We start from the raw sequence: 20,474 nt of genomic DNA, 5'->3' as shown, positions 1-20,474 counted from the left end.
CCGCGGTCGAATTTCATCCGGCCCTCGGCCCCTGTCATAAAATCAGTGCCGTCTGGCCCGCAGGCTGGGCGCAATGGAACACGTGTTCCATTGACTGAGGTCTCGTAGACTGGTGAGTGATGTTTCATAGAGTACTGCTTCCCTCTAGTGGCTAAATGAGTAATAGCATTCACTAAATGAGTAATAGCATTTAGACACTAGAGGGCATCACTCACGAGTTAACAAGACATCACTCCGTGTTTATATTGACTGATACGTCATATTTCAAATGATTCTTGCAGTTGTGGATATATGTATTGCTTGTTCATTTCCCTGTTGTTCGCGTCAAAGGTTTTGTGACTATTGAAAAGTCATGGTGATACATTTTATGTTTCAAATCAATCAATTTGCACTCAGGAGACTTCTGTTTAAGAAAAAGTCAAGTGAATAAGCAGTTGCATGTGGTATACCTGTTTCAAATGAACCAAAAGAAATTCTTAAGATTGCTGAAATTAAAATAAAAATGGAAATGTGAAACAGACTGGCTTACTAAAATTTGTTGAACAATATTGTTGTTCAATGTAAAGAATGTCAGCCAAGGTCGGCCCCCCGACATTTTACCACATAAAATCTGGCCCCCTTGGCAAAAAGTTTGGACACCCCTGCAGTAATCGCTCTACTTCTACTAGTTGGATCGCAAGCCATCTGCAGCAATGTCAAAGAAAAGAAAAGTCGACAGTGAGTGCCGGGTGTTTAAAAAGGAAGGCCTAAATACTTTTTTACCGAAGTCCGATCCAAGGCTGTATGTCATATATGTCAAAAAACTGTTGCGGTTTTAAAAGAATACAACATCAGCCGTCACTTTTCTACTAAACATGCTAATTACGCCAGCAACCTTTCAACACAAGAACGTACAGCCACCGCTGACAGGTTGCTAGTAGGTTTGCAGCCTCAACAAAACCCCTTTACTAGATCAACTTCCATCCAAGAAGCAAGCACGATGACAAGCAAGAGCCAGCAAGCCTTTCTCAGGTCAGTGACTCGCCGAGTGAAGTAATTGACGAACACTTAACGAGCAAGCTAAACAAAAAAGCGGAGAGATTTTCATTATATTCTTTGGCACTGGACGAAAGCAACGATGTTAAGGACACTGCTAAAATCTTAATTTTTATCAGAGGGATTAATGAGAATTTCGAGATTATGGAGGAGTTTTTGGATATGGAATCCCTGAAAGGAAAACCACGAGGAGTGGATTTATTTAACAGCGTGTCAGCGGTCATACAGAGGCACAAATTACCTTGGAGAACGCTCACCAACGTTACCACAGACGGATCACCGAATCTGACAGGAAAAAAAATCGGGATGCTGAAGAGAGTTCAGGACAGGGTGAAAGAGAACAACCCTGAGCAGGAGGTAATTTTCCTACACTGCATAATTCACCAGGAAGCACTGTGTAAATCCGTGCTGCAGCTTGACCACGTTGTGAAGCCAGTCGTGAAACGTGTCAAATTTTATTCGAGCGAGGGGACTTCACCATTGTCAATTTATAGCTGACGCATGGATTTATTGTACCATTCTAATATCCGCTGGTTAAGTTGGGGAAAGTATGTCAACGTGTGTGCGAGCTCAGATGGGAGATTATTTCATTTTTAGAGCAATTTGATAACAGTGACAAATTTCCTGAGCTGAATGACAGATTGGCTTTGTGATTTTGCTTTTACTGTGGACATACTGACACATATGAAAGAACTGAATATGAAGCTCCAAGAGAAAACCAGTTTGTGCATGAAATGCAAGCAAACATAAAAGCTTTCAAAAGCAAGCTGATTTTATTTTCGAAGCAAATGTCAGCCAAGTCATTTGCTCAATTCCCCACACTGGCTACATTAAAGGAGGCCCCACAACATGTGAAAAAATACAGAAAATCACGGGATGACCTGCATGAGGAATTCTGCCGTCGCTTTTTTGATTTTGGAAAAATTGACAGGGCACTTCTCACAAGACCTGGAAACAGTGCCACAGGAGTTGCTGTTGGAACTGATAGATCTCCAATGTGACATGATGTTAAAGGACAAGTTCCACTTTCTGAAACTGGATATTGTTTATGCTTCGTTAAGTGCAGCCAAATTTCCAAACATCCAGACTATGGCATGGAGAATGCTGGTGTTGTTTGGCTCGACATACGTGTGTGAACAGACTTTTAGTGTGATGAACACCAAGAAAGCACCCCACAGATCCCAGATGAGTGATGAACACCTCAGATCTGTTCTGAGAATTGCGACAACATGATTCCAACTAGACTGCTCCCATTAAAAAGTATGTTAATACTTTAATGCTTTTGTTCTGTTTATGTTTAATATGTTCTGATATGTTAATAAATCTATTTTGTGTTGACCCGGCCCGTCTATCAAATTTTAAAAGTCAATGTGGCCCCTGAGCCAAAAGGTTTGCCCACCCCTGCTTTAGAAAGTGATGGAGGGAGGTCAGAGTCTTGGGGCTGCAAGACTATGTGGTGGTTCAAAGTAAGAGTTGTTTATCTATGAAGGGTCAAATAGAGACATTAACAAGCTCAGACCTCCGGGAGATGCGTTAAAGTCATGACAGTCTGATTGCTTGATTTTTTTTTTCAGTTGTTGCTTCATTGAAATAGAATTTCTACTTCTCTATGAAGAAGATTCACCAAAAAGCCACCGTGTAGACTGAAATATTTCAGTTCTTTCCTCCAGAGTTTTGCTGCCATCGTGTGTCCTAATGAAGCGACTGCGATATTGTGGTCTCTTCTTTCACCAGCTCAGTAACGTGGATGAGTTGGACCTTCCGTCTGCGTACAATATGAAGCGTGAAGCACACGCGGGCGCACACGCAATCACTCAAGAGCACACGCACGCTGCACCCTCTCAATCGATACAAACCGAGGAGAATGACGTGGGCCCGTGTGTAATAAGATATTCATTCATTCATTCATCTTCCGACCTGCTTGATCCTCACTAGGGTCGTGGGGGGTGCTGGAGGCTATCCCAGCTGTCTTCGGGCAGTAGGCGGGGGACACCCTGAATCGGTTGCCAGCCAATCGCAGGGCACACAGAAACGAACAAGCATTCGCACTCACACTCACACCTAGGGACATATTAGAGCAGGGGTGTCCAAACTTTTTGCCAAGGGGGCCAGATTTGATGTGGTAAAATGTCGGGGGGCCGACCTTGGCTGACATTCTTTACATTGAACAACAATATTGTTCAACAAATTTTAGTAAGCCAGTCTGATTCACATTTCCATTTTTATTTTAATTTCAACAATCTTGAGAATTTCTTTTGGTTCATTTGAAACAGGTATATCACATGCAACTGCTTATTCACTTGACTTTTTCTTAAACAGAAGTCTCCTGAGTGCAAATTGATTGATTTGAAACATAAAATGTATCACCATGACCTTTCAATAGTCACAAAACCTTTGACTCGAACAACAGGGAAATGAACAAGCAATACACATATCCACAACTGCAAGGATCATTTGAAATATGACATATCAGTCAATATAAACACGGAGTGATGTCTTGTTAACTCGTGAGTGATGCCCTCTAGTGTCTAAATGCTATTACTCATTTAGTGAATGCTATTACTCATTTAGCCACTAGAGGGAAGCAGTACTCTATGAAACATCACTCACCAGTCTACGAGACCTCAGTCAATGCAACACGTGTTCTATTGCGCCCAACCTGCGGGCCAGACGGCACTGACTTTATGACATGGGCCGAGGGCCGGATGAAATTCGACCGCGGGCCGGATTTGGCCCGCGGGCCGGACTTTGGACATGCCTGATTTAGAGTGTTCAATCACTATTCCACGCATGTTTTTGGAATGTGGGAGGAAACCGGAGCACCCGGAGAAAACCCACGCAGGCCCGGGGAGAACATGCAAACTCCACACAGGGAGGCCGGAGCTGGAATCGAACCCGGTACCTCTGCACTGTGAAGCCGACGTGCTAACCACTGGACTACCGGGGCGCCCTGTAATAAGATAAGATATCCTTTATTTGTCCCACACTCTGGACATTTACAGCCTCCAGCAGCAAGAATGTGGATATGCAATCATGTGCATTGTGCATTACATTCAATTGATTGATTGATTGATTGAACACAACAAAACAACACTAAAGACAAAAAAAAAACAAAATCAAAGAAAAATATCAATTTGACAACTTGCGTGTACATGATGCATATCAATATCATATATGGTAATTTTTTATAGAGTGCACCGTAGTTGGACCTCGGATAAGTCAGCTCATGTGTGTGCATGTCGATGTAGTGCATATGCAACTGTACACTACATGTACCTGTATATTCGTATACATGCATGTATGTATGCATGCATACACTGTATGTATGTATGTATGCCTATACGTAAGGAGAAAAAGGAAGTGTCAAAGAAATAAGAGGAAGCATGCCGGACGCAGAGATTCAAAGAGCGGGTAATCGAACGGAGCACTCACTCTGCTGACTCTTTTGAGCTTTTTAATTTGGTGAAATCACCACTTTAAATTGTTAATACTAAGACTACTACGACAACTACTACTACTATGACTATTATTATTAATAATAATAATAATAACTATCATAATGATGAGATGCTCCTGCTGTGCTGTGCAGAAGAGCTTGAGAATCCACACTGACGAATGATGATAATGATAATAATAGCACTATTAGTAGTTGTAGTAGGAGTAGTAGTAGTATTAATTCTACAAATAATAATAATAGTAGTAGTAATAATATTAATACAGGCATGATCATCATCATCAACATCATCAGTCAGTGTGGATTCTTAAGCTCTTCTGTAGAGAATCACTGCGCAGAGAGAGAGAAACATCTTGCATCACGAGTGACAGGATCTTGGGGCCGTCCGCTGCAGCAAGTCTGTATGCGCCGTTGAGGATGATGTTGGTGGTGGCCGTCTTTTTCGTTTTCTTCTTCTTTTTCTTCTTCATCATCATGGAGGTGAACATACCGCAGAGGAGCGCTGCCGCCACGGTGCTGAGATGAATCATCTTCATCATCACCAGTGAGTGTTTCTCCTACACACACACACACGCACACACAGAAGAAATGCAATCCAGCACACACATCACAGATATCTTTATGTACATTTGAATATTTTTTTAGGATTCATTTGAACCTGCAATGCGTGGGAGTCCTTAATGACATGCGATTCCAATCAATCTGATGTTATCCTTTATCTTCTTCCTATATATATATAGAGAGAGAGGGAGAGAGCGAGAGAGCTCAGTTGGTAAGCCACCGGTTTGGCGTACAGAAGACGGGGGCAATATGAGCACATAACACCATCCAGAGCCCGGCCAAACAAGTTCTGCGTCAGGTGCTGGGGAACCAGAGCACGTTGATGAAAAATGGGGTACTGGAATAAAGCGCAGATGGGTGAGATGCGATAACATGGCTCTGTTGGAATGTCATACCAGAGATTGGGAGGCCAGCCCCAATGAATGAAATGCTGAGCGAGAAAGCAACTGACCTGAAAGCTAAGATCATGGCGAGAATGAAAGCTGGGCAACCTAGAAACCGATTACAACGGCTATGTGAAGTACCATCTGAAAGTCTCATAGAAAGTGTGAATGCAGCACTGAGGGCGATCCCTACCGTAACGATCACAGAAACCAATGAGCTGATATACGCTTCAGCATCAGTGATCCTGGAGACTCTGGGCTATAAGAGCAACCATGGAAGCCATGAGATACGTTACCCACCGTGGAAAAGACGGTTGGAGGCTAAGATCAAGGCGGCCCGGAAAGATGTGAGTCAATTGACGGAGGCCCAGAGAGGTGTGATGAAAAGACCGATACCCGAGAGGTACATCCGGATGACCATACCTGAAGCACTCAAAACTGCCAAACAAAGGCTCCAAGCCATGTCTAGTCGCCTAAAGAGGGACAGGAAAGAAAATGAGGCCAGACGAATAAACAGGCTGTTCGCAACACAACCGGCAATAGTGGAAAGGCATATGGGAGAAGGAGGTCGCACATAATACAATACAATACAATACAATACAATACATGCTGATTTATATAGCGCTTTCACAACAGCGGCAGCTGTAACAAAGCGCTTTACAAAACAGTTAACATAAAGTAAAATAATAAACACAACACATAATCATAATAATAAGAATCAAAGTGTCCTTTAACCAGTGGATCAGAGACATCATGCTCAAAATGTGCACACGTCGGCTACACGCTAAGTTTCAAAGTCAACAAGAAGCTGTAGCATCCATTGACGAAAAAAGAGATTGGTTCACTTCTCCTGTCCCATGGAAATCCATTTCAATTCCAAGCGGCGACTCACGGTTCCAAATACGCATCGGCGCTCTTCGCCAACGCTCCTCTCTCCTCATCCTCAACTTCAGCGGCCATCCATCCAGCCGCACCAACGCCAACTGTCCAACAGCGCTGACATAGCCACTGAACAAATCGGGGTTGTGAAAAATGCTGCCCATTACTGGCGCAAAAAACACAAGCGCCCCAGGTCTGTCCAGCACCGACAGTCAATGGCGCCGACATTCCTCCCAATCAAAATCTGTGCTGGTACAGGCGTGCTGCCGAGAAGGCGCAACCACCAAGCACAGATACTGCTCCTTTGACGAATGTCGTGGCCAAAAAGAGCTGAAAACAGTCCATATCAGGTCCACACAATGAAACAACAAACAACATGTGACAAAAGACAAAAACAGCAAAAAAGAACAAAAAAAGCAAGGCTCTTGAAGAGCACTTGCCGAAGGCTGCCTATTCGGGCGCCATCTTGGAAGAAAAAAAAAACGATAACAGAGAATGACAGAGCGAAGATCCTGTGGGACTTCCAGATCCAGACTGACAAGATGGTAATGCCGAACCAACCAGATATCGTGATCATAGATAAAGGGCAGAGGAAAGCCGTTGTAGTGGATGTAGCGGTCCCAAGTGATGGAAACATCAGGAAGAAGGAACATGAGAAACTCGAGAAATACCAAGGGCTCAGAGAGGAGCTGGAGAGAACCTGGAAGGTAAAGGTGACAGTCGTGCCTGTGGTGGTCGGAGCACTCGGGGCAGTGACCCCCAAACTAGATGAGTGGTTGCAACAGATCCCGGGAACAACATCGGACATCTCAGTCCAGAAATGTGCAGTGTTGGGAACAGCAAGGATACTGCGCAGAACCCTCAAGCTTCCTGGCCTCTGGTAGAGGACCCGAGCTGAATGAGGGACGGACACCACCCGAGGGGTGAGATGAGGATTTTTGTGTGTGTATTTTATACACACGAGAAAGCAACTGACCTGAAAGCTAAGATCATGGCGAGAATGAAAGCTGGGCAACCTAGAAACCGATTACAACGGCTATGTGAAGTACCATCTGAAAGTCTCATAGAAAGTGTGAATGCAGCACTGAGGGCGATCCCTACCGTAACGATCATATATATATATATATATATATATATATATATATATATATATATATAAAATACACACACACATTGGGACACTAAACTCATCAGTTCGATGCCATCAGGTTGCCATCTTGCTATTCGTTTGCCCACTCAGGCTCACGGTTTGCATTTTAGCAATTTTCTTCAATTTGCTAATGAAATACAGAACAAGGTTGAAATCCTTATCAATTTGGCTCTGCACATTTCTATCACAGGTTTTGTTTTACTGCATATTCACATCCCAATGTTAGCATGTTAGCATTGTGGCAATTTTCCTTTGAAATAGCACCCGAATACTCAACTCAGCTTTACTTATGGAGCATGCACTATTAAGCTTTGACAACAGCTGCAGCTGTAACGCATTAATTAGTTTGTATTAATCACATTAATACAAACATAGCAATACTCCACAAAATATGTTTCTCCATTCACTCCAGGAGCGATTCAAAGTATCCTTTCACTTGTTGATTCGAGATGCCATGATCACAGCATGCAAGAGATTACTCATGTCTGCTATAATCTAAATTTGAAAGTAAACAAGCAACTGCCACGTCTGTTGATAATTATCATACAGAAAGGATGGTTTAGTTCTCCAGTTCTAATACAATGCGTGGCAATATCTCAAACAGTTACTTTGTACTTTTTGACTCTGTCTGTATGTAAGCATAAAATCTTTGGCATGTTAGCATTGGATCAGTTTTGTCAGGAACATTACTTATACAGAGGACAAGGTCTCAAACCCTTCTCTGTCTGTGGTTTTGTTACTTACAATACAATACAATACAATACAATACAATACATCCTGAATTATATCGCGTTTTCACAACACCCGCATCTGTAACAAAGTGCTTAACAAAACAGTTAACATAAAGTAAAATAATAAACACAACACAAAACATAAAACACAGACAGTCGTGCAAACTTAGGTTGATATCTTGCGACGATATTTGTTATTGTGCCACTGGGTTGAGTATCTGCCCTTTTTTTAACAGTTCTCATTTTTTGGAAGAAAACATTGATCTCGTTTTTGGTGAACATTTAGGGCACCTATGCAATTGAGGTTGGAAATTGTGATGTTGGAGAGATTATTATTTGGTTTTCGATTGGGCAAAATAATTTCACGCTTCGAGCGCCACCTGTCAGCGTGTTTTCACGTGGGCAGATAGTTATGTGGAAGGGCGTATTTACGTCAGCGTGCATCAACTCAATCACAGGTTCGAGCTCGTCCGCAATGCGCGTGTGCGACGCTCACATCCTAGATCCGCGAGCGCGCGCGTCCTCGTATGCTTCCCAGTTGGCATTCTGTCTGGAGTCAGCACCTCCTCCTCTTTCTCTGCCTCCTCTTCATCTGCGCGCCGGAGGAGGAGGAAGAGGAACGCTTTTTTTTTGTCAGCACTGCAGCGGCGGCTCAGAGGAATGATGGTGTTGATGAGGAGGATGATAAGTGATCAAGCAGAACGGACTTGAAGACCATCAGGAAGGACGCAACAACATCAGTCGTAGCATGTGAGCATCAACAATAACCCTCCTCATCCTCGTCAAAGCCGTCACACTCTTGCGTCCTTTCTCGTCGTGATCGCGCGACTCTCGGATGCGCTGTTGTGTGCGTGCACGCGCGCGGATTTACTGCCGTGTCGTATGCACTCGAGCATGCGACATTTTGCAGTTGCTGCACGACCGTGTGCGTGCGAGTGCGCGCGTATGAGCTCGTTGAAGGCGTAAATGAGGCTGCGTGAGAAGCGGTATATCCACCTACACGCGCGTGCACGCCGAGAAGAACACGCGGTACGCGCAGATAAGATCGCCAGTGTAGAACAGCCAAAAATCAGCCGATATTACTCACTTCTCCAATTGGTCACGAGTGTGTAAACGGAAAGTAGGTTTGCTTTCGGGACTATTCATCGTGAGCTACCAAATGGCAAAAAAAAAAGTTACTCAGGTTCCATATAAATACAGTTGAGGGCAATTTGGCGGCAGCTTTCCCGTCATTTTCACACGGATGCAGTTTTCTTAGGCCCCTTCATACTCTGACACAATTTATTATATCAGCATATTAAAAAAAATATCTCAATTTATCTCAATGCAAACTCAAAATCATTACTTTCACACCATGAGCAACATGGCTGAGAAGTCATTGTGTATCATACCATTCAGTCAAGGTTTCATGAAATATGTGGACATCATCTTGACCACTTTCATCACGCAAGCATGAACAAATCAAAGTAAAAAGCGACATAGAAAATGATCACAAAAGAATAATTTAATGGTTGAATTATGTGTTCTGGTCTGCTGCAATTAATATGTCCACAATGCTGCCGGCCATTGCCTGAATAGGCAGGTATGATCATTTTCCTCAACAAGAAGAGTTTTTGAGTTACCAACTTGTTCTTTTACACCATATTATTGGTGGGAGCGCATTTTGATTGTCACCCTAGCCATATTGCACAGAGTATCCACAAGAGGTGTTTTCCGTTTTATTGAGAGTGATATGGATTGGACAAAATGAAGGATAACGGCCATGATTTAGAGGTGAAACGACTCCTTGAGGAATATGAGTACCTCGATTCCCCCAAAATACTTGAGTTTTTGTTGTTGTTGTTTTGACCTCAAGTATGCATTGATTTGGTACGCACGGTAGGGGGAAACAGTGAAGCCAGTCACAGCAACAATTGTTCTTGTGATACATGATGGTATATGGCCAGCTGAAGGCCAATTTCAAAATACAACCTTATCAAATAATGCATAGACACCAATACCCTATTTAGAAGTTATTCTTGGCCGTGGTGTGGCATCTGACGCGTCTGAAGAGACAAGAGAGGCTCCATAGTCAGAGCCCAGTTTACATTGCCATCACTAACTGTTGCCACCAACATGAGCACAAAATCAATGAAATCATGTTCAGTGGCTAATCAAGCACTCAAAAACTCCAATTAATGACACTGACATTGTGTAATATGACGTTACCAGTGTTAGCGTCTAGCCGCTACGAGAGTGCTCGGTTTAGGCTGGCAAGAGCCGCCGGATTGCTTTTCAAAGGCGATTATTGGGCGAAAATGACTCTGTTCACTTTGATGCTGACGTCTTGACACAGTTGCAGTTCCTACTGATGAGCTGTTAACAAACCAGGCGAACTCAAATGTGCTGTTTTAGCCGGCAAATTATTTGAAAGAATTTTCATTCAGATTCCCAAATACCAAAATATTCGATTGGCAGTAGCTCTACTGTGATGTTTGTGATGATTGCCTGGGTGCTCATCTTTTCATGTTCTTCACTTGCCTTTCATGGAACGGATGCGTGCTGCCAAGAAGGATCCGGAAGGAGAATCCCGGACACGACAGCGGATGAACATCCATCTGCAGCAGCTGTGGGATGAGGCGTGCCAAGCATTTCTCCGTGTCGTGAGATGAAGGATTGAATTGACTCCTTCTCCGGTTGCTCTCTGGCACCTGAAGGGTTTCCCAAAGCGGGAATCTGCCTGACAGTTTTCTTGCTTTTTTGTTGTTGTTGTTGTTTTTTTTTTTGGAAAGCTGCCATGTGAATGGGACACTTGAACAATGACATCTAATTTTGACGACGTGCTGGAAGATGGCCACGCCGAAACCTTCCTGCTGGCGTTAAAGCGGACACAAGTGACTAATTGATTGGACCTCGGCTTGGAGTGAACTCCTTCACTGCTTGGTTTTGTCCTGTTTTTCTTCCATCATGGCTTTTGCGTATTCCTCCGTCGCGGATGTGAAGGCCACCGGAGAATCCTGACTGAAGTGGAAATGCTCCACAAGTCCGCCAAGCCTTCCGATCAGCGCCAGAGAGTGCCGGATCCATCTTGATCTTCCTATCAGACCTTGAAGAAGAGCCAGTACTCTCCCCCCCACTTTCTGCCAGTGGGGGGGAGGGTTGGGCTTAGTTAGCTCCTAGTCGTGTAGTTGTTTTGTTTTGTTTTGTTTTGTTTCGTTTTAGATGTTCTGAGAACTTCAAGTAGGAACTTGCTTTTTTTTAGCTTCTCTCACTGGTGGCTTTGTAGGTTCCGTCTTTTTTTGACATCGAGTTTGCAGTTAGCTATGGACGCTAATCAAGGTGCGGGCCAGGGCAGCCCGGAAAGCCCGAATCGTGCGGTGGAGTACCTCCTTGAACTCAACAACATCATCGAAAGCCAGCAGAAGCTTCTGGAAACACAGAAGCGGCGCATCGATGAGCTGGAGGTCCAGCTAGACCGCCTCAGCCAAGAGAACAAAGACCTGCGCTTGGACCGCCAGCCTCCACCCGCACCTCCTCCGGAGCCTCGTCTTCCTCCTCCTCCCCCGCCGCCGCCTCCCACTCACTTCTCTTCTGTTCCCACCAAAAACCACCACCACAACAAGCCTCCCACCTCCATCCCGCTCAATGCCAGCCACAATCACCAGCACCACCACTACAACAGCACCTCGGCGGTTCGCATTCCCGCCTCGCAGGTCCCCGCACCGGCTCCTCCCCCGCCGCCGCCTCCCATTCCACCCCGGGAGCAGCCTCGGGGGCACGGCCGTCTGAGTCGGGCGCCGTCCGCCAGCACCGGAACCAACACTAACTTTGTGGAGAAGGAGAAGGAGCGCCTGGAGCGCCTGCACAGGAGCAACGCCGCCAACAACCACCACGCCCACACGCTGCACCACCACAAAGCGTAAGTTACCGCTTGACGTTTGCAGAGACACACACGCCCAAGTCGCACGAGAACACACACTAATGAGTTCATAAATCTTGTTTTCACCACTGAAAACAGCTCCCAGGTGCCTTTACAACACGACTGTGACTTGCTTTCCTCATTATACATCGAGAGATCAACAGATACAGTACATTTCCCCCCTCTAGTTTTCCATCCATCCATTCCGTGTTTTTCAAAAGTGCTTGTCCTCATTTAGTTCGCAGTTGAACTGGAGCCTATCCCAATCTGACTGGTTGCAAGCCCGTCGCTTGGTAGGCAAACAAGCATGCACACTCACATCGGGGCGGAACTACTTGTTGAGTCCCAGGTCTTAAAAAAAGCAGGCAGAAGCCTCCCCTAAAGACATTACAAAGAAAAGCATACATTCACAGGCAGAGGCAGCGCTTCCTCACCAAGCTGTCCAGTTTTAGTTGTCAAGAAGTGTAGCGATTGTCCCCTTATTTCTAGTAGCGCCTAAATTAGCCCACCTTGAGGGGCAGGTACCATCCCATGGAAATGAGCCAGCCTCAATTGACTTGCTTGTTTAATTTCTCACTTGCCGGATGAGCACACACTGCAGAATCCCGGGATATTAAAACGTCTCTTTTACATCATTTGTCGCCTTTATTGTTCTATAATAACACCTTACAATGTGTTTTCCTTGGTTTTGACCAACAACTAACAATTGTTCAACATTAAGTTGTCTTTAGCGGTTTACTCGCGCTACTTTGGACTGTTATGGCAACGTCACAGCTTCTCTTTTGCTGGTGTTATGCTAACATGCTAAAATTGCACTGAATGCATCCTTTGGCCAAACACGTCTATGATGTCTAGGCTTAGTGTGCTGCTGTTAATGACAGCTGGGGTGCCTCTCCTTCCATGCGGGCATTGTTGTCGATTGAGACCCTGTTTTGGATGTGGGAATGGAGCAGAGTGAGAGGCCAACTTCTGTCTCCAAAGAATTCTTGACGCAAAGTAACTACAGTGTTTCTTTACAAATCTCACAGCACCTCAACAGTCCATATCACCAAAAAGTATATCGATTCAAACAATGAGGCTCTCGCCTCCATGTACTCGCAAATCTACTCACTAAATGGGAAATTTGGGCCTGTTTAGATTGATGTTTAGATAGAAAACACAAAGCTATTATTTTGATGTATGAATGAGAACACATTTTTTCCACAGGTTAATCGTTCCTTCTGCTTGCAAATGGAAGAGATTTCTTCTGCCTGTCATAACATGTCGTTAGCATAGACAGATAAACAATGAACATTTGTTACAAAGTCCTGCTGCAAATAGCAAACGACATGTGACGAATCGACACCCTCGTACATTTTTTTACAACTTCCTGCGTTAACACTGTAAACAATAAATATACCACAAACTATTATCCCAAAGTTGTATATAGTTTAATGTTAAAGTTTTGTAACTTTACCCTTTAAAATAAATAAGACTACAGAATTATATTTCGAAAACAAATGTTCACGTACAAGGGGTGCACTCTGTAAATGGTATTAACAACCCAGGCTAAAATGATCTCTTCCGACAACAGCTTTAAGTCAAGATGCCTCACTTCAACATACTTCTTTGACACCAGTTACTGTACTGCTTTGTTAAAGCTGTAGCAAAAATCTTGGAACATTTTAGAAAGAGCACAAAAACACCCCCCCAAAAAAATGTGAATTGGTCAATTGTTAATTATGAATATGCAGGATTCCCCGTCATAATTTTTGAAGCAATCGCGTTCAATTGGATCATTTCCTGGTGATGTGCTGCCACAGAGTGGTTTGGAATCATTGAACTACAGCACATGAGCGGTTGATGATTGTAGCAAAAACTCGGACACGACGCATACACACGAGCGCAGTCGTCGATTGTCATCGGACAAATTTGTCACCAGTTTAGTTGCTTGGCAACGCAATCTCACGGAGCACCTCATCAGGAAGTGCACGTTGTCCCGTGCGAATCGCCGGAGCCTCCCTCCTCGATGGGTCTGACACTAAGCACTGGTCACGGCGCCTGCTGTTGCTAAGCAACAGCGGACAGCCCGCTGTAAGGAGCGCGCTCGTCAACGTGCGCTAAGCGTGAGCGACGCCCGCTAATGCTGACAAGCGTAGCAGGCTTCTCCCAGGCGGCTCAAATGCGGCCGTGACTCATTCGGATAACTTTGTCATCCTCCCCTGCGGTGGGGAAGAAAACTCATGTTTCACCCTCATGTTTCGGGAGGGGGGCTCAGTTTACAAATGCAGCTCGATTGAAGTATGCATAATTTCCTATGGTCATTGATGGATGTTGCTGTAAATGTTCTTTACACAACTCAAATACACTTTCAAAATTAACGCTTACAGGACAAACAAACATCTTACTGGGTATAGCTCAACCTCAACTGCCCGATGGGAGTGTTGATAGTGCAACCGGCCTGTCCTACCCCCCATCTGTTGATAAATTGCACCCTAGAGACTAATGACTACATAAAGTGTAGACGCTCATACTGCACACAAGGTACATTTCACACCAAGCAGCAGTTTGATGGAAAGTGAACAAGTCTTCATAAAAACAGGCTTTAAGGGGTTTCCTGCATTGCAGTTGAAATTTAATCAAACCAAATGTAAAGCGAGATAATTGATACATTGTGTGTTGAAAACTGAAACACCACTAGCTTAAATACTAACACAAAACGGAAAGCCCCAGAGAAGGTCCAACAAATAGCATCAGTGCTGTGGTGTAAGAATCCTTCAAGCGACCAATATTTGAACACAAATGGTATAGCAACACATGTAGACAGACAATACAGCAAGACACACAGGCATATATCGTTAATCCTCTACAAAAAAATTACTAACATTACTGTGGGTTACTGAGGAGTTGAGACCATCTCTGTACAGTCATTGGAAAAAAATATTAAACCACCTTGTTTTCTTCAATTTATTTTTTACTTAAATTGTCACTAAATGTGTGTCGTGTGCCTAAAAGCAATGTTTTTGCCGGGACAATGTCGTACCTAATGATTGACAAACTTCATTGGTTTTGGTTACAAGGAGATTTTGTAAAATGGCTCGATATCCGCACTGTAGCAGGCAATTACAATTAAACTTCTCCAGAAGAGGTTTTTTAATTTTTGTTCCCACTGGTTTGGAATTCACCCTCATATTTTCTCCATCACATCAGGTTTTCGTAATAATAATAATGCTGGGTCAGTGGTGAGTCTTTTATGAAACGGATAACTTATTCAGCCTCACTAGGCATCCAAGTCTTAGCATTTCTGTGGCACATGGGCACATCACCAAACACAAAAACAACATTTACTCCACACTTGGTGTGCAGGCAATCCGGAGACGCAACTATTTGTATAGAGTTACTCAAAAGTCTATTTTCTCAACTGAACTCAACTCAACTGTATTTATCGAGCACTTTCAAACAGCCATCGCTGCATACAAAGTGCTGTACATGGAACAACTAACATATACAACAGTAAAGCAACAAATCGGTAACAAAGACGGTAGAAAGCACCGACCAGCAAAACAAAGAACAAATCTGAGTCATGCTGAGTCAAATGCCAAAGAATACAAGTGAGTTTTGAGGCGGGTTTTAACGATGGGCAGCGAGGAGGTTTGCCGAATGTTCAGTGGGAGGTCATTCCAGAGAGAGGGACCAGCAACAGAAAATTTTCTGTGATATGTCCCCTTTAAAGTTACAATTGTTAAGCCTTGGTGGAGGTCTGCTCTCTCACTTTCTGTGCTCTTTTTTGCAGTCTCCTTCCAAACACAAGCACACATACCCTACCTCCACAGACACACACACAGTGTGTCTTCTATCAGGGTGCATTCAAATGAGACACAAAGGCGGCTGGTGCTGATGGGAGGGGGTTGTCATGGAAACAGCTCAGGAGGCTCATGCAGATCAGCGTGAGCGTGAACATGGCCGCCAGCCTGCCAGCTAGCTCTTCCTCTTGGCAAGCAAGCGTCAATGGGCCTTCTCAGAGAAGTTTCTAGTTGCCATCTGCAGTACTGCCGCCATTCGTGAACACACACACAAGCACACACACACACACTCACACCCTCATATGACCTTGTGGTCGAGGTGTCTATTAGCAGGCATGTCTATTTATAGATCACATTTTCAAAGTCAGCGGTTCTCCGACTAGCGGAATCTCAAAGCCTAAAATTGGGGGTCAGCATTAGGGACCGCCGCGTATACAAAACAAAGAAAATGCGAAACCAATTTCTCCTCTCTATATTTGGGGTGTTTCAGAGTAAAGAGATTTGGGTCTCTTTATAAATACACTGGCTAAACCCCGGTGGAACGAAAAAAGATGTGGACAGGACAGCTATTGATTGTTTGGAGAAAAATATATATTTGGATAGAAAAGGAAAAGAGAAACATACAGATTGAAAGAGAGTGTGTCCATCTGACTTTGAGCGTGGTGTCGTCTCAACTCACAAGCTTGGCTGTTGTCGTGGCTAGGCTAGCCTAGCTGTTGTCGTAGGTCAAAGCTCTTTGATGTGTAACGTCTGTTGCGTCAGCACTGATTGGTTGAAGCCAAAAGACGTGCGTGCGTACACGTCCGCGCTGATGCACGCACAGCGGAGAGCAGCGGACTATCGACTGCTGAGTTGTGCTTCACTCGAGTAGTATCGCTACAAGAGCACAAAATACACAAATACAGTGGACCCCCACTATTCCGGCGCATAGGGACAGAGCCCAAGACCCAAATTAATGGAGCGTTACGACCACCGACTGACAATGACCTTTCCGCTGCAAGGAAACCAACGTGAATTGATGGTGGTCGTATTTTGTGATGTTTGCTGCTGCCCTCCACCAGTGCAGGTCTGAAGCGCACGCTCTCAAAGTTTTGCACATGTCTTTAGACAAAGAACTCAAATCAAGGCCTTGGTATCACAAAGCACCCACCGATCTACGTCAGCTAATAGCAGGGGAAGGTTTATTCGATAAAAGTGCTACAGGGATTGTATTGCATGAAAACGTGAACGTCTCTACTTCATGAGTATGTACACGTGTGACATCAACATACACAACTTGTCGTATACATGACGGCGCTCGCATGTACGATAGGGTGTAGAGGACCTCATCCCATAATGATTTATGGTTGAAGATCTAAATCATTTCCCTCGATTGCTTTTATGTTCCATAATGTACAATTGTGTGTTGTTTGCCTGTTAATTATCAAAATGGTACGTTTTACCTCCTTTATTCTATTACCGGGTACTTATTAACTCTTAGTTTTGTTGCACGGCGGTCGACTGCTTGACATGTCTGCCTCACACAGCAGAGGTCTAAGGTTCGACTCCGGCTGCGGCTTTCCTGTCTGGAGTTTGGATGTTCTCCCCGTGCCTGCGTGGATTTTGCCCGGGTACGCCGGTTTCCTCCCACACCCAAAAACATGCATGTCAGGTTCATGGAACACTCTAAATTGTCCCAAGGTGTGATTGTGAATGCGGGTGGTTGTTGGTGTGCCATGTGATTCGCTGGCAACCACCCCCACGATCCTCATGAGAAAAAGCGGATTTGAAAATGTATCGATGGTTGAATGGATAGTTTTGTTGCATGTGCAAACTATGCATGTACCAGACCAGGGCTAAATTTGGTGTGCTGATCAATCTGTTGTGACTCATGTTACTGACTTCTGCAGCTCAGCGCCATGTGTCTGCTCTTGTCAGCTGAACAATTTGCCATCTTTGGTTTGTCACAAAGTAACATATTAACAATTCTGAATCGTAACTTATGTTATATAATGATAGTAACGTGTTAGATTGCTACGCATTATTTAGTAACGCGTTACCGGCATCACTGCTCATGGCACACCAATGTGCCATGATATAATGATTTGGAATCACTGAACTAGATAGCTTCTACAATAACAAATCTACCCAAATTCCTTCTAATATGAGAATGATGATGACGATGATGATGATGATTATTATTATCATCCATCCATCCATCCATTTTCCAAACCGCTTGATCCTCACGAGGGTCGCGGGGGGTGCTGGAGCCTATCCCAGCCGTCTTCGGGCAGTAGGCGGGGGACACCTTGAATATCATTACAGTTATGTTATTATTTTAAGTATTTTTATTAATGTATGTGAAGCCACTGATCATGTTCATGATTTCTAACAATAATTAAGAAGCAGATAAACATCAATATGCAACAATTTATTTCCAAAAAACTGAATGTTCACATTTTCAAATGATCAATTCTAAACCATTCTTCGGATATCACAATGTCCTATAACTGCAAAAACGGTACAACTACTGAGGAACTCGTGAAAGACTTCCTATTTCAGTCATAGTATAAATGTCAACTAGACAAACAAAATGTAAATTTGCAAATGTGGATACTGCCTAAAAATGTAACTTCAAACATGATGATAGAAATAGTAAATTAACATCTGAAATGATGATCCATGATGATAATATTTGATGAGTGCGGAACGAGATGACTGCTTGTGTCTGGGAGGCGTGTCTTCTCACACAAGTCTCACGTGGTGCCATTCGTGGTGTTGCGTGAAACTTTTTTGTGGGTTGTTGTATACATCTGTATGACTTTACTGTGCTTGTGTGCACACTGCCATGGAAACTAGGCTAGCCAGTATGAATAGCAAGGTGATGAATTACCTGTCCAAGGCGAGCCACAAGACGGCACCCTGGGGCGTGTATATTTATGGTTTGTTGATTGTTTGCGTGTGTGCATGAGAGAGAGAAAGTGCAAGAAAGTGATCATGTGTGTGTGTGTGTGTGTGTGTGTGTGTGTCAATTAATTGACTATTAATGGACGTTTACGGAAGTAACTGACTGTTTGACTTTGGGAGGCGATTCTCTTCCCACGAGTTGCGCGTGATGTTATTGACGATGTTGTTTAAAACGCTCGTTTGGGTCAATTGCTTTTGTGCGACTTTGGAGGTGTTAGCAGAGTCAAACAGCAGCAGTAAGAGTCAGCTATAATGCACACCCAGGCCTTGTTACCGTGACAACGTGGTTCTTGATGTTCCACGGTTGCCCGTAACAACACGACTGGCCTCCTTTCTGGAACTGCAGCTCTTTTTCTGACTCTTTGTGTTGTCAATCCAACCATCAGTGATCATCTTGGCCAGCTAATTTATGCACATGTACTCGCGGTGTCTGTTTTAGAATGACGACGATGATGATAACTTTGTGTCACTGTTTCCAAGTTCTCAAAGAAATCATTCAGAGAGACTAAGCGAGCGAGTGTGTGCGTTAATAAGGACACAGTGTTATGCAGAGGTATACTGTGAGTTATCAAACATAAACAACGCCCCCCCCAAATAAACAAAACAAACATAAAATTTGTTGACTGTTTTGACTCAGAAGGAATAAAAATAGCAAAGAAATCTGCCCAATAGATGAAGCTAAACCGAGCAGCAACACTTGTAGACAACAATAGTCACAGTCATATGTTCTTTATCCTTCAGCATAAAATATATATATAGACTACATATATAAATAATAACAGGCTGACTGATCACTCTAAATTGTCCCTAGGTGTGAGTGAGGGTGTGCATGGTTGTTCATCTCTGTGTGCCCTGCGGTTGGCTGGCAACCAATTCGGGGTGTCCCCCGCCTACTGCCCGAAGACAGCTGGGATAGGCTCCAGCACCCCCGCGACCCTAGTGAGGATCAAGCGGTTCGGAAGATGAATGAATGAAAAAAAAAAAAATATATATATATATATATATATATATATATATATATATATATATATATATATATACTGTATACACACACACAAACTGGGGATCAGGGGGGCATGCTGGAGCCTGTTCCAGCTTTGGGCAATAGGCGGGGTACACCCTGAACTTGTTGCTAGCCAACAGCAGTGTGTGTGTCTGTACATACATACATATATGCACAGAGAGAGAGAGAGAGAGAGAGAATTGTACATCACATAGCGCAATTGCCTAATTCCATCCATTAGCAAACTGCCTTATTGTCACAGGGATCATGGGAGTGCTGGAGCCTATCCCAGCTGGGCAATGGGCAGAGTACACCCTGAACTGGTTGCCAGCCATTCACAGAGCCAGAGTTGTACCCACAAACTCTGCACTGTGAGGCTGACGAGTCGACCACCCTGCCACTCAACTGCCATTGTCATTTTTCAGTATTTTTGGAGAAACAAGAAAAAAAGGGGTGGGGGTCACTTTCTTGTTGACCAATCTGGTAGAATTTGACATTTTCAATACAAAAAAAAAAAACCAAAACACATTTTGTGTTAATGTTTGACCAGCTATTGGTTAGCTGAACTGTGAAGTTGACATAGCCTACATGTCATTGTGGGTTTTATAGTGGCAGATAAAAATGCTGTGTCTCTGATGTTATAGTTGCACAC

The 20,474-nt window shown here is 43.9% G+C and overlaps 1 protein-coding gene across 5 annotated transcripts in view; it reads left to right on the top strand.

Annotated features, from left to right (window-relative positions):
- The first annotated feature begins 4,729 nt into the window (after positions 1-4,729).
- Positions 4,730-20,474, top strand: part of LOC127595415 (IQ motif and SEC7 domain-containing protein 1-like) — an 83,969-nt gene continuing 68,224 nt past the window's right edge. Inside the window, exons 1-2 of one of the 5 annotated variants that reach the window (XM_052056875.1) lie at positions 4,730-5,033; positions 10,746-12,091. In XM_052056875.1, the coding sequence (XP_051912835.1) occupies positions 11,496-12,091 (596 nt within the window). In that variant the 5' untranslated portion in view covers positions 4,730-5,033; positions 10,746-11,495. Of the gene's footprint in view, positions 5,034-8,458; positions 8,944-10,742; positions 12,092-20,474 lie in introns of those variants that run through there. The other 4 variants (XM_052056876.1, XM_052056873.1, XM_052056874.1 and 1 more) reach the window with 4 other exon arrangements.

This window comes from Hippocampus zosterae, chromosome 2, assembly GCF_025434085.1.
Source record: "Hippocampus zosterae strain Florida chromosome 2, ASM2543408v3, whole genome shotgun sequence".
Classification (NCBI taxonomy): domain Eukaryota; kingdom Metazoa; phylum Chordata; class Actinopteri; order Syngnathiformes; family Syngnathidae; genus Hippocampus; species Hippocampus zosterae.
This window is presented reverse-complemented; position numbering and strand designations above follow the sequence as displayed.